This window comes from Barbus barbus (genome assembly GCF_936440315.1).
Source record: "Barbus barbus genome assembly, chromosome: 46".
NCBI lineage: Eukaryota > Metazoa > Chordata > Actinopteri > Cypriniformes > Cyprinidae > Barbus > Barbus barbus.
Genome location: NC_136724.1, coordinates 17266636 through 17282188, shown reverse-complemented (window position 1 = coordinate 17282188; position 15553 = coordinate 17266636). Strand labels below are relative to the sequence as shown.

General features: G+C 35.3%; 1 protein-coding gene across 2 annotated transcripts in view; it reads left to right on the top strand.

Annotated features, from left to right (window-relative positions):
• The window catches only part of LOC306864912 (phospholipase D1-like), a 32048-nt gene extending 16746 nt beyond the window's left edge, over positions 1-15302 (top strand). For both annotated transcript variants that reach the window (XM_079409201.1, XM_079409202.1), the window contains exons 12-26: positions 2384-2465; positions 2660-2770; positions 4068-4256; positions 6446-6662; positions 7530-7658; positions 7971-8089; positions 8569-8682; positions 8777-8887; positions 9069-9157; positions 9422-9535; positions 10504-10553; positions 13104-13238; positions 13497-13650; positions 13748-13865; positions 13953-15302. In XM_079409201.1, the coding sequence (XP_079265327.1) occupies positions 2384-2465; positions 2660-2770; positions 4068-4256; positions 6446-6662; positions 7530-7658; positions 7971-8089; positions 8569-8682; positions 8777-8887; positions 9069-9157; positions 9422-9535; positions 10504-10553; positions 13104-13238; positions 13497-13650; positions 13748-13865; positions 13953-14177 (1957 nt within the window). In that variant the 3' untranslated portion in view covers positions 14178-15302. The remainder of the gene's footprint in view (positions 1-2383; positions 2466-2659; positions 2771-4067; positions 4257-6445; positions 6663-7529; positions 7659-7970; positions 8090-8568; positions 8683-8776; positions 8888-9068; positions 9158-9421; positions 9536-10503; positions 10554-13103; positions 13239-13496; positions 13651-13747; positions 13866-13952) is intronic.
• Positions 15303-15553: the final 251 nt, after the last annotated feature.

Genomic DNA, 15553 nt, shown 5'->3' with positions numbered 1-15553 from the left:
TCAAAATTATCAATTTTTGTTTTATGCCAAAAATCATTAGGATATTAAGTAAAGATCATGTTCCATGAAGATACTTAGTAAATTTCTTACCATAAATATATAAAAGCTTCATTTTTGATTAGTAAAATGCATTGCTAGAACTTCATTTGGACATTACAGGCGATTTTCTCAATATTTAGATTTATTTGCAGCCTCAGATTCCAGATTTTCAAATAGTTGTATCTCAGCCAAATATTGTCCTATCCTAACAAACCATACATCAATGGAAAGTTTATTTATTCAGCTTTCAGATGTTGTATAAATCTCAATTTCAAAAAATTGACCCTTATGACTGGTTTTGTGGTCCAGGGTCACATATATCCACAATAAAACTTCCCCTAAACTCTGAGAAAATCAATAACCTTGCTCAGTTCTAGGAATGCAACAGGATATTGTGTTCATTTTTTTTGACTGTACTGGATATACTGACTTAAGGATATCAATGTCCTAACCAGTCCTCACGCAACATGTGTTTTGGTTCCAAATAGAAAATAATGTGTATTCAGAACTATGTGCATGTGGAGCACAATTTAAAAATGAAAAATAATGAGCAACATGCAGAGCTATGGAAAAATCATTGAAAGTAATCTTAAAGGGGTCATATGACATTGCTAAAAAGAACATTTGGTGTAATACAATGTTTTTATGCGGTTTAAGGTTAAAAACACATTATTTTCCACATACTGTACATGCTCCTCTATGCCCGCCTTTCTGAAACGCGCCGATTTTTACAAAGCTCATCGTTCTGAGAAGCGAGGCGTGCTCTGATTGGCCAGGTAGTGCGTTGTGATTGGCCGAATACCTCAAGCGTGAGACAGAAAACGCGGCGATACATTTTTAATTCATATTAATCAAGAATTTATTGACTTTTAATGCACTTATTTCGAAATGTACAGAAATACGTGCTTTAAATGTCCTTTAGTTAAGATTATTTCATTTATTCACTGTACTGTTTATTACTAATGTCTCGTTTCAGTTTTAGTGTGGCTCTAGTTTTGTATTTACTCCAGTTTATGTGAAAAGGTTCATGTAGCGTGGATTAAAATTCATATACAGAGTAAATCCTTTTCTCTGAACGTTAAAAATAAGTTTGAGAAAGTTGTGCGGTGGTGGTGACGCTGAAGGCGAGCGACCGTGGTGCTGTAGTTCGTTTATAGCCTAAGTTTAGCTTTTCAGTTCTGGCGCTTTTATTTAGGCTTCAAAATTCGTCAAAGTTATATTATTTTGTGAAGATTATCTTGATGAACAAAACGTGTAAATTTCATGAACTGTGATTGAACACAGAGCTTATTTTTTGCGATAATCCAAAAGCCTATGGAAAAATCCTATTGGCTTTTTTGTCGAGGGAACCAGTTTCATGCTAACAGCCAATCCACCTACAAAGTCATGTCATAGTTCCCCCACTCTATTGTGATGCTGTGTCCCGGCGCAACGACACAAAAACAGTAAAACCCATTATAAACAAGGCATTTGTTGCATCCAGTGAGGACATAATTACTGATTATAATGACTTATACTGTCTTTTTACGTTGACGTAACATTACCATGTCTGCATTTGTGATCGGAGAAATGACAAACAACAAGCACTACTCTACACTGCTGAATACTCATGTCTGAATAGTAAGTAGCAAATTCTTTAAATAAGCAAACGTACTTACAGGCTGTGAGTCAGAAGCGCAAGACTGTCCTTGCAAAGTTAGAATTGCCCCACTTTATAGAAACAGCCTTTGTGCAAGCCTAGGCTACTCTACCAGGTTCAGGAAATAGTCCTCTGTAAAATGCGCTGCACACACTCAAATATTTGCGTTGTACTGTTCTGGAACAGTGTTGTTCCATAACTTAACCACTGATGTCTAGTTGTGTCCACTTTTGGACACTTTTCACAGTATAGTGTTGCTTGTCACGTTCGCAAAAACTCGGATGGAAGAGATGTATTGCTTATTGCTTTGTCCTGTCATAACAATTAGGTCATGAACTGAGAGAAAAGCCCGAAGGAAGGTAGTAGAAAGAAAGATAGTTGTATACTTTGTACGCACCCTCTCAGAGGGCACCTCCAGCTGGGAGCAATGGCCAAACGGATCCGTTACCTTCATCAGACAGATGCCTGGTGCTGTGTTACAGCATCACTCAGTCATCACAGCAGACATCCTGCAAGTGTGAGATTCGTGTGTGTGTGTGTGTGTGTGAGTGTGTGTGTGTGTGTGTGTGCACTTTTTTTTTCCCCCTACCTTAATACATTTGAATTTATGTAGGCGACAGTGAGATGTGAGACTAGACGTTGATGCATATTTGATGTTACAAATGCTTCCCCTGCTGATGAGGTCACCTCTGTGTGTCACGGTAGGCTGAGCCCTGAGATCTTCCTCAAGAGGCCTGTCGTCGAGGGCAACCGCTGGAGACTCGATTCCATTTTGAAACGGCAAGCGGTGAGTTAATCCAACACAGAGCTATGATGAAACTGCTATCCATCTGTGACTTTACTGCACCAGCAATAAAACCTTCCCATTCACTGTTCTCATGTAATAATTTACACTCCAGGGTTTTCTGTTTTCCTGGTTATATATTAATATTGACTGGCGGATTTGCTGTACTGATTATCAAGAACGGTTTGTTCTTGCAGCAAAAAGGTGTGCGGATCTTTGTGATGTTGTACAAGGAGGTGGAATTGGCTCTCGGGATAAACAGCGAATACAGCAAACGGACACTACTACAACTTCACCCAAATATCAAGGTGAGATGAAAGTAGTCAGTTCATGAATCGAACCACGTGAAGCTGTGAATATGAACAAGTCATCAATGAATGCAGAGCTAATAACTACTGAAATAAAACCTTTAGGAGCCATTTTTTTAGTTGGCAAATTACAGAATTTCTTGAAAATGTAACCACAAAGATTTTAAAGTTATATAAACAAGTGTTTTTTTATATAAATTATCTCCAATCTGACGCTATTGCTCTGTAACTATAATTCTGTAAGAATACTTCCTGTTTGGAAAAAAGTACAATTGGACCTCAAATGCCAATAATTATCAATAATATGTACTAAAATATTTGCATAATTTTTGTTAGAATACCATTAATAATTTATCATGCATTTTAAGTTATCATGTATTTTAAGTTACACATTGTCATATCTACAACCAGTGTTTGGCTCGTTACTCCAAAAATGTAATTTATTAATTTATAAATCTAGGAATTATTGGATTTTGGATTTCAAATCAGTAGGTGTTGATGCATCATAAGTAATTAAGTAATGAGCAGTTTTATGGAGGTTAACTGTAATATTACTGAAATCTTGGGTAACACTTTATTTTAAGCTGTCCTTGTTACACATTACATGTGCTTACTATTACAATAACAGTTAATTATGCATAATTACATGCAAGTAACCCTAAACCAAACCCTAATCCTAACCCTAACCATATAGTAAGAACATGTAGTTAATTAATATTACTAATAACTATATTACTATAGTACCTAAATGTGTGATTAACCTGTAACAATGACACCTTAAAATAAAGTGTAACCAAGTCTTATTCATTATTATTTACACTACTAATTACTGCTAAAAGTAATATTATTGCTGTAACTAGTTACTAGTAAGTAGTTACTGCCTAACACTGTCTACAAATTATACTAATTGAAGTCAAACCTAAAGTAACCATCACAGTAATGGTTCCTAGTTTATTTTGAATCAGACATACAGAAATTTGAAAATGACTCATTTCAGTGAGGGTATCATTTGGGAGGTCAGTAATAAATCTGAATGAGCTCAAATCTGTGTAATAAATTCTATTGACTGACTCATTAAAAAGTACTTCTTCGTAAGAGTAATTTGTTCACAAATTGGACATCTGGCACATACTCTTAACAAGTTTATGTCTGACTGAACTGCATATGGATTCAAAATGTTCTTGACTGTGGCCAACTATGTTGACTTGTGTTTTTGTTTTTTGTTTTGCAAATTGCGATTTCACGATCTTTAACCACAGTGCTACATCAAAGAGTGCTAACAAATTTCTTTCCTCAGGTAATGAGGCATCCTGACCACGTCTCCTCTTCCGTGTACCTGTGGGCGCATCATGAGAAGATTGTAGTGATTGACCAATCGGTGGCTTTCGTGGGAGGCATTGACTTGGCATACGGACGCTGGGATGATGTGGAGCATCGGCTGACTGACATAGGAAGTGTTACCAGGACTCTTCCTGTGGCTGCAGAGGTTTGGGAAATATCATACATTATGCTGGCAGTGTTGTTTTAGTATGATTTATATACTATCATAGTATTTATTAAAGGGATAGTTCACCCAAAAAATGAAAATTCTGTCATTAATTACTCATTCTCATGTCGTTCCAAACCTGTAAGACCTTCGTTCATCTTTGGAACACAAATTAAGATATTTTTGATGAAATCTGAGAGCTTTCTGTCCCTCCATAGACAGCAATGCAACTGAAATGTTGAAGTCCCAGAAAGGGAGTAAGGACATTGTTGAAATAGTCCATGTCATATCAGTGGCTCAACCTTAATTTTATGAAGCTACGAGAATACTTTTCCAAAGTGCACAAAACAAAAATAACAAAATTAATTCAACAATTCTTCTGTTCCACCGTCCGCCACCATTATCAAGAATACCACGACGCAGGTGCATGGTGCTGCTGGAACCCGGATGCACTGCAGCTTGTTTCCAGGCAGAGGAATGGACACGCATGCGTTGTGATATTGTCATGAACGCACGACTGACATGGAAGAGAAGACATTGTTCTATAATGTCATTATTTTAGTTTTCTTTGCACACAAATAGTATTCTCGTAGCTTCATAAAATGATGGTTTAATGAACTATCCCTTTAATATTTTCAATTAGCTTTCAGTTTTAATTTTAATTTAAGTTTCAGTGATTTTCATGTGTTTTTGACTTTTTTGTTGTTGTAAAATTCTTAATTTAATTTTATTTAATTAAATTTTAGTTCTTAAACTAATTTCAGTTAGTTATCAACAATAAAAATAAATAAATAAATTTAATTATTTAGTGTTAGTGTGTGTGTTATGTGTGTGTATATATATATATATATATATATATATATATATATATATATATATATATATATATATATATATATATATATATATATATATATATATATATATTATTATTATAAAAAATTCTAAAAAGTATAAAAAAATTTAAATTTTATATATGTATGTGTATATATATATATATATATATATATATATATATATATATATATATATATATATATATATATATATACAGTGCCCTCCAAAAGTATTGGAACAGTAAAGACAAAATTGCTCTGTTGGCTGTGGAGTCAAGACAGTTGCAAATATGATTAAAAGATGAATATGAGACAAAACTACATAATGTCACATTTTATTATTGGGTGATTCAACACATAGATGTTTTACCAGCTAAGAAGTTCAGCACTTTTAGAGTTTCATCCCCCTATCTGATGTGAGCATAAGTATTGGGACAGTTGCCTCTCAGGTCTTTCTAAGTGATCAGCTGTGTCCTGTTGCATTAATTCTTCAGATATTAAAAGTAGGGAATGTGTTGTATTAGTTATATCCATTACTTCTGCATTCTGAATCTTGCATTCGATGATGACACATTGGTGATGGCGCATTGGATAAGACGCATGCCTTTGGTGTGAGAGACCCGGGTTCGAATTCACTGTGAGACACCAATGTGTCCCTGAGCAAGACACTTAACCCCTAGTTGCTCCAGAGGCGTGCGACCTCTGATATATATAGCAATTGTAAGTCAGCGTCAGCTAAATGTAAATGTAAATGTAAACAAACGAGGATGAAGATGAGGGAGCTGACTTTGAGAGAAAAGCAAGTAATTTGGATGCTAAAAGAAAAGAGGAAGTCAATTAGAGCTCTAGCAAAAACAAAGGGCATGGAGAAATCAAGAGTTTAGAAACCGCCAGCAACACCAGCAACCAACAACTACCTGATCGGCTGAGAAAACAACAGTAGTTGATGACAGACAAATCATAAAAGCTGTGAAAATGAACCATAAAAGACGTGTCTGTAAAATTTGCCTTATGTTCAACTGTCCCAATACTTATGCTCACATCAATGAGTGGGATGAACTCTAAAAGTACTGTTCTTTTTATTTGGTAAAACATGTATGTGTTGAAACGGCTAATAATAAAATGTGACATTCTGTAGTTTTGTCTCATATTAATCTTTTAATCATATTTGCAAATGTCTTGACTCCATAGCCAACAGAGCAATTTTGTCTTTACTGTTCCAATACTTATGGAGGGGGCTGTATATAAAACAAATTTTCTGTTGTTTTTATTAACAATAACAACATAATAAATGTCCTGTGTTTTATGAATCCACAATCAAATGCTTATTTGGTGTCCTACTATGTGTCACAGAACACTTCTGAAGGCACTCCTGCTACGGCCTCTCAATCAAACGGGCCCAGCACGGTGCGCACTAATGGAAAAAGTTTGACTGTTGACACCATGGACCAGCCGAAACTAAAAGGACAGGGCAAGACCAAGAAGACCCGCTTCAGCATCCGCAGGCACCTGCAGAAACACGGGCTGGCTCCTGCAGACAGCGTGAGCAGCGCCGAGAGCTCTGAAGAAAGTGAGTACGCCTCCATCTCTGGAGCACTGGCGAATACAGACTAGTGACATGTTACTGACCTAAACTCCCACATTCAGCTGTTATCACACAGCACGGCTCATTCTCTAATGCCCGCTGGCAGCGCTTTCATATGACTGACCAGTTTATGCAGTGATGTACAGTGTTCACCATAAGTGCAGAAAAACATGAATCATTAAGGTTTTAGTTGAGGCTTGTGATATTAAAATGTTGTTATAAAATATGCTCATGAATATTTTAATCTAAAAATCTGTATTCATTTTCAAATACTCTCTCTTTTTCACTCACGTTTTCCATACCACGCTTTTTAAGAGGGTGGTCTCGGTTGTAAAGATGCCCCTTTTCTTTAGGTTATTCTAACAGTATTTGCAGCCACCAAAATTTGATCCCTCTTAAATGGATTGAGCTGAGGGTGTCCATGCCCTCCTGCTTGTGCCCAAGTGGTGAGTAAGAATCAGGCTTGGGTGAGACGTTTCAGGTGTGGACTCTGTCAGAGGTTGCCACTAAATCTGATCCTGAAAGGTTTTGTTGTAAAGAGCTATTTTATGGGTCAATAGAGCAACCTTTCAAAGCACTGTGTGGTTTGCTGTGTTTCAACATTCATCTGGAGGAGTCTGCAAAAATGACCTGACTAAGATGCAGAGTATTCAAGGCTTGCAGATTCCATGCATGTGTGTTAGTTTGGACTGACGTGGCAGTAACTCAACAGTGTGAAAGTATGGATTGCTGAAAAAAAAATCTTGTGTGTGTGTGTTTTTTGGATTGATGCATGGGTTTGGTTGCGTTTTTTTGTTGATTTTGTCTTTTATTTGTTGTTGAATTTCTTTCTTTTTCTGTCACTCTTGTCAGAGACTGAAGCGGCACAGGATCTGCAAGCAGAAGTGATTGGCCTGATGGGAAATACGCGGTTCTGGCATGGCAAAGATTACTGTAACTTTGTTCATAAGGACTGGGTCCAGTTGGATAAACCTTTTGATGGTGAATTATTGCATATAAAGTTTGCATTTAATTTTTTAAGATAACAGCATTTAATGATTTAAAAAAAAAATTGTTCATAGAAATATAATACAAAACATAAAATGAATAAATATAAAAACTTTATTATATGTATTCATATTATGTACAATTGTAAAAATATTACAATACTCAAATGTTACAGTTTTAGCATTTTGACATGCTTTAAAATCCAATTTGAAATTTCAAATTGTGTAGAATATTTTTTTTTTAGATTCAAATTATTTACATTTAAATTAAGATTTTATTTTTTTCTGTGTTCTGTTCTTTTTGCAGATTTCATCGACAGGCACATAACTCCCAGAATGCCTTGGCATGACATTGCCTCAGTGGTTCATGGGAAAGCAGCCAGAGATGTTGCACGGCACTTCATTCAGCGCTGGAATTTCACCAAGGTGAGAAAGCCAACACTGGCATCATTTAGCGTAATATGTCTTCATAATGTCTCTCAATATTTTCTGTTTTTATGTGGACACATAATATGTCCATTGATTTTTATTTTTAAATTTTTTTTAATCTACATCAAGATTTTATGTTAAAATTAATATGAATGTCAAAGAAATTTTATAGATTTTTTTTTAAACTGGTCATTTCTTTTAATCTCTTATGTCATTTCCTATGGTCCTGCAGTGTAAGAAATTCATTTTAAAAGTACAAATATTCCACATAGTATTTTTAATAATAGTTGCTAAACCTTGCAGGCCTTAATTAAAATGGAATTAGTTTTAATAGTTTTGAATAATGTATTACATGTCACGCACAAGACATTTCAACTTCCCAAAAGTATTTCATGTCACCCCACCTTTGCTGTTGACTAATATGATAAACATGGCTTTGAATATATGTTTGTACTTGCATTGCCACCTTGTTTCAGATCATGAAGCCCAAATACAGATCCCTGTCATACCCATACCTCCTTCCTAAATCTCACACTACTGCGAATGAGATCAAGTATCAGGTCCCTGGCTGCACCCAGACTAATGTCCAGGTACAATTTTATGTAAACATCAATATTCCCATAAGATCTTCTACAGACAAATACCACATACAGCTTTAATAATACAAATTCTCTCTTTAAGTAGCTGTTACGATCTGCCTCGGACTGGTCAGCGGGTATAAAATACCACGAGGAGTCGATTCACACGGCTTACGTCAATGCAATTGAAAACAGCGAACACTATATTTACATAGAGGTGTGTGGCACAGAGAACATACTCAGTTCTCTAAATGTGTTCATATTATCCCCATCTTAAAGCCTCACTGGTGATGTATTGGTTGCTAACCACAGAGACTGTGGCTTTTGCGTCTATAGAATATACATGATGTCCTATATTAGCATTTCAGTGGGCTAATGTGTTGCGTTTCCTCTTTTAGAACCAGTTCTTCATAAGCTGTGCGGACAACAAAGTCGTTCACAATAAAATCGGAGATGCCATTGCCCAGAGGATCAAAAAAGCATATCGGTGAGCTGCGTTCAATAAGTTGCATCTCTTGTCCAGTCTCCAACCTATTAAACAAATCTCTGACACACAAAGCCACACAGCTTCTTTAATGAAACCCTTGTAAATCAATAAGACATAGAGTCTAAAGACAAAAAGGTATTCTTTATTGTAAAACAATAGCCAGGCATGAATAGATAGACTGTGTAAGACCATACTGTCTTTGATATGAATCTCTCTTGCTCTAAAAGTAACAAGTATTGTCATGTCTTTCTGTGTGGTTCACAGGGATGGTAAAAAGTATCGTGTGTATGTAGTCACACCACTGCTTCCTGGGTTTGAGGGGGACATCAACACTGGAGGAGGCAGTGCCATACAGGCAGTTATGCACTTCAATTACAGGTAACACTAAAAAAATAGGATCAAAGTATTGAGAAAAGAAATTTCCTTCGTATATATACTACTGTTTAAACCTCATTCTGTAAAGGATGTATAAATTGATCTAAAGTGACAGTAAAGAAATGTGTCACAAAAGATTTTGAACTTTATATTCATCAAGAATCATGAAAAAAAAATCATGGTTTCCAAAAAAGAAAAGCAAAATTAAAGGGATAGTTCACCCAAAAATGGAAATTCTGTCATTAATTACTCACCCTTGTGTCGTTGCAAACCTATAAGACCTGCAGAACAACTGTTTACAACATTGCTGGTAATAAGAAGGGCTTTTCTTGAGTACAAATCAGCAATTAGAATGACTTCTGATGGCTCATGTGACACTGAAGACTGGAATAGTGGCTTCTGAAAATTAAGCTATGCCATCACAGTAATAAATTACGAATTATTATAGATGTAAATTATTTGATCATTTAAAGGAATATTCCATCTTCAGTTAGTCCATCTTTTTTGCATAAAGCCAATTACCACAGAAAATACATTGACAGTGCTATTAAAATTGAATATAAATACTGAATATAATATACAGACCATTAGTAAGTGACTGTATAACAAGTCTAATAACATGTCGTATAGTTTTTATTTTGGAACTATACTACATGTATAGTGTACTTGTGACTATAAATAGTGTTTTAATCTTTCATTGTTTAAAGAATGTGTTTGACCTCCACTGTACTGTAAGTGCTTTACTGAAGCAGTTATTTTTTATTTGTGGTAATTGACCACAGAATGCTGAAAATGTGTTGATAGAGCATCGCTTGTATTGAAGACCTCACGTTACTTACATCTAACTATAAAAGTAAAAATGTTATTCTGCTGCATTAAAGATTTATCATTTATCATATAAACGGAGTGATTCATTGGAGTGATTTGTTTGCTAATGTTTTTTCTAAATTTATTGTGGCTTTTTTATGCAGGACTATGATTAGAGGAGACTGCTCCATTATCTCTCAGTTGAAGAAAGAAAGTGAGTACAGAGATATATAAATAAATACCCATAAATGTTTAATCTGTGAAGGGTGTGTTTGTAATTCTTCAGAAGATCAGGCTCGTACACTAACCAGATGTTCTTCATGGGGTTTCTGTGGTTGACCCATGCAGTGCAGGCACTCAGAGAGCTATGTGGTTTCTGTATCCACCGTTTTGAAAAATTAATGGCTTGGTTGATTTTATTTGATGGGTTTCAGTGTCAAAGGAGAGGCTCAAACAGACAAGAACAAGAAAACAAGTATTTCCTGAAGTGCTAACCTTTCACCTATAAAGCCTTTAATCTTCCCATCCCAAAAACTACACAGTAATGGACAACAATAGATAATTACGCCTTATATTCTCAAACAAGTTTGCTGCAGTTATAGCTTAAATAAGCGACAATAGTACTGTCCCATTAAGTGACTTATTCTGATCTCACATCTCTTAATGCAGCTTTAATAATACTAGATCTTAAAGAAGCCTTCAGAACTTTAAAACACAACAGTGCCCTCTTGTGGTTCTTAATTTATAGTAAAAGACAAAATCATAGTGGTTAGTTGCGAAAGACCTTGTGTAGAAGTACGCAGTGTGTGTGTGTTTTGCAGTCAAACACACTGCTGCAGTGTTACGATGTGGTGAAGAGCGGTCAGTCTGTACCCATTAACCCTGCCATGAGAAAGGAAGGAGTGAAGTTTCTCTGTTTGAATTATCCAGCACGTTGTTGGTGTTTTGTTGCAGCTTCACTGGATCTGAGCGTTCCCACAGTGTCCTGTTTTCAGAAAATGCAGGAGCTTGGTTGTGGGTGTATCATTGGTCTGGTGTGGTTATAAATATAGCTGTAGAGTTGTGCTGTGGAACTGCATAGCCTTCTGCTCAAATCAAACCATAAACAATGCAAAAATATACAAGAAATTGTTATATTTAAAAGAAATATTTGGAAATATGAGATTAAGCTGTATGTAAGACACTGTACAACTGTAACACCAGCGGATGAAGTATCAGAGGAAGGAAACGCCTCTTGCCTCTGTTGAGCTCCTCGTGTGGTGTGGAAATACATGCCAAAAAAGTCCAAGTTCTCAAAGATCTAATGGGTTAAACTTGTGGAAATGAACAGAATAATTACAGAGCAAACTACTCGGACATCACCATGTTCAGTGGTTACATCACAGTCGAAATTAAATGACTTTTAATTGAACTAAGGTGAATCTGAAAATCATTTAAGTCTAACCTCTGTGCCTGTGATCATCATGTTTTTGATAATTGATGATTTATGCTTCAAAATATAGTTGGCTTATAATAATTGTTTACATTTTATGCATTTGGCACACATTTTATCTTACTTTTCTTGTCTTTACTTTTTAGGTATTTATTGAAATACATTATTGTAGTAAATCAGGTTTATTTATATAGCGCTTTACAGAAATACATTATTGTAGTAAATCAGGTTTATTTATATAGCGCGTTACAGAAATACATTATTGTAGTAAATCAGGTTTATTTATATAGCGCTTTACAGATTGTTTCAAAGCAGCTTCACAGTAATACAAAGGAAAATAATGGTCTTAATGTTGCAAAATTCATCAATTATGAAATCATTTCCATTTTTAGCTATAAAGCAGCTCTATGGTAGAAAGAATATAGTTTTCATTATTCAGCTCAGTTAAGTTTAATGTTGATTCGGTTCAGTTCAGTGACAATGTCAGTGTTGAAAAGTTTATTATTGTAGTTACCACTTCAAAAAGTGTGAAATAGTTTGATAAAGGCGTAAAAGTTAAAGTGAATTTTATTGGACGGTTTTAACCAATGTAAACCAGTATTTCTCAATACAAGCAAATAGAAAAAATAAAATGGCTGTTGTTGTTGCATTTTGTTGTTTTTGTCTGTTTTGTTTGTTCTTTTTAGTGCTGTCAAACGATTAATCGCAATTAATCGCATCCAAAATACAAGTTTTTGTTTACATAATACATGTGTGTGTACTGTGTATATTTATTATGTATATATAAATACAGACATATACAGTATATAGTTTGAAAATATTTACATGTACAGTACATATTTCTATTCATATAATTATATATATATATATATATATATATATATACATGTATATAAATATTTAATATATAAACTTAATATTTTCTTAAATATATACATGCATGTGTGTGTGAGTATTTATATATATACATAATAAATATGCACAGTACACAAACAGATAATATGTAAACAAAAACTTGTATTTTGGATGCGATTAATCGTTTGACAGCACTAGTTCTTTTCATACAGCTTTTATTCGTATTTATTTGTTTCGGTTTTTGTTATTTTATTATATCAAGTTCAACCAAGTTAAACTTAAAAAAAAAAAAAAAAAAGTTTCCCAAAATATTTTTTATGTTACACAGATGAATAAGTTATATAGGTAAATGACACAATTTTTATTTTTGGCTGAACTATTCTTGTAAACGATTCCTTGTAAACATCAAATGAAACCGGAACATGAATGTATAAAAATCCTAAAAACATCATTTGCTGTCTCTCTCTGTGTCTGCAGTGGGTGATCAGTGGATGAATTACATCTCATTTGGGGGTCTGAGGACCCACGCTGAGCTGGAGGGAAAGCTGGTGACTGAACTGATATATGTGCACAGCAAGATGCTTATTGCCGACGACAACACCGTCATCATTGGTGAGTAAAAATAGAAATTTGCAGACAGGAAAAACACAAAATGAGTGTGTATCATTTATACATGTGCTAATAGAACTGATGCAATCATGAAACTGCTGCTGTGGTAATTTGTGGTAATGTGAAGTAAACTGTTATTATTTTAGAATGACAGAGATGAAATGCCTCCTCCTGCTGTTAAAATGCAGTATTGTAGTCTATTATTTAAAATTTCAATGCATTTTCAGTACTTTCATCATAAATGTACATGGTATCTGCCAGGTTCTGCTAATATCAATGACCGGAGCATGCTGGGTAAGAGAGACAGTGAGGTGGCCGTCATCTTTGAGGATATCCACACTGTGAAGTCAGTGATGGATGGTCAAGAGTATCAGGCCGGACGCTTTGGATTGAGTCTGCGGCTGGAGTGTTTCAGGTTCAGGACTCATTCAAGTCTGTTCTTGCATTTTAGCATGTTTAGAAACATGCAGATAAGCTTTAAAGATGTTTTCTACTTCCTTTGAAATCATTAGGATGATTCTTGGTGCCAACACTGACCCCAGCATTGATGTGACGGACCCTATAAGTGACCAGTTTTACAAGGAGGTGTGGATGACCACCGCTGCCCGCAATGCAACTATTTACCAGAAGGTAAGCTTAAATTTTCCACACAAAATATCTATCTATCTATAAGTTTACTTTAATATAACCTGACTGAAACTTCTCCTTCTCCTCCAGGTGTTCCGCTGCTTGCCGTCTAGTGACGTTCGGTCCATTTTAGAGTTGGATGGCTTCCTCTCTAAGCCTGGTTTGGAGAAGGAGGACCCTGCACGTGCTCAAGAGGAGCTGAAGAAGATTCGAGGCTTCCTGGTGCAGTTCCCTCTCCAGTTCCTCAGCGAGCAAAACCTTCTGCCACCCATTGGATCAAAGGAAGCCATGGTGCCCATGGACACGTGGACGTGAGAGACCTGCTCACATCACCCGAATAAAATAATAAACTGCAAATCAAGCAGATGTACCAGGAATGACCTAAGCTTTCTTATCATATAACAAACACTTCTGAGACAGAAAATTAGATCTGAAGGAGCTTCAGCCATTAGTTTATTTATCCACCTGGACACCAGACTGGTTTGTTTCATCCCTGTTTGAAGCTTGATTGTTTATATGTTCTAACACTATGCAACTAATATTATTTTGTAAGAACTATTCTCCTAAATCCTATAAAATGGTGATACGGATGCTTTTGTGAAGACTTTGGTGTCCTGATTGGATGCTGTATATTGGTTTCTTGTTCATTATCATTGAACGGTTTTGTGCCCTGTAACATGCACTGAATAGATATTATTCTCTGCATTTAAGTGCCAACTATGTATGTGTAACTTTTATCTTTTCTCTATATGAAGTGCAAACATTCCTTGTGTACTATATCTCAAGGTAATCTATGGTTCTGGGATAGTGGATTCTGGGATTATGGTCCATTAAATGTTGCTCTCCTATGGTACGGATTGCCATGTTTTGGTGGCCTTATTTGTTTACGGTGTTCTTAATGCTGGTTTTGAACTAAAACCAACCAAAGCATTTGTCTATTATGACCAAACCAAGTTGTTTTCATAAGACTAGTATTTGGACTTATCCCCATTACTTGTCCATATTGTACAGTATACTGTAAAAACAAGCCTGGAGCTTTAACGAAGTTTACTATTCTTTCTTGAAGTAAGGAAATCATTGCTCATCACATTCCATTTATAAGTACTGAATCAACTACAACTGCTACGGTTTAAATAAACTGTTCAGGATTTCCATGTGTGTCCTGCATTCTGAATATACAGCAAGTATCTTGTAACAGTTGTTAGCCAAGCACTCAAATGTCTGCACTGTTGACTGTGTATCTGCACTTTTGAAGTAATTCAGAAAATAATTCCTGTTCTCTTTTTTATCTTCTTTTCCTCATGTATTTTCCCCTTTTCCCCATTAATTGCATTTTTGCACAAAATATGTATCATCAAAAACACAAATGATCTGTGTTGGGATGTTTATGAAATATGTGAATTGATGTTATACAGATGATTAAACCATAGTTTTCACACAACTGAGTCTGTCTGTAGGTGGATCTAGCTATCTGTCTGTCTGTCCATTTGTTTAACTGTATTTCTGTTTATCCATTTGTTTATCTATCTGCTTGTCTATAGATATGTATTAGATATTTGTATTTATCTGTCTATCAACAGTATCTGTCTGTCTATCCATTTATTTAACTGTCTGTTTTTCTGTCTATCCATTTGTCTGTCCATCTATAGATGGCAATGTATTTATTTGTTTATCTAAAATAGTTGTCTGTG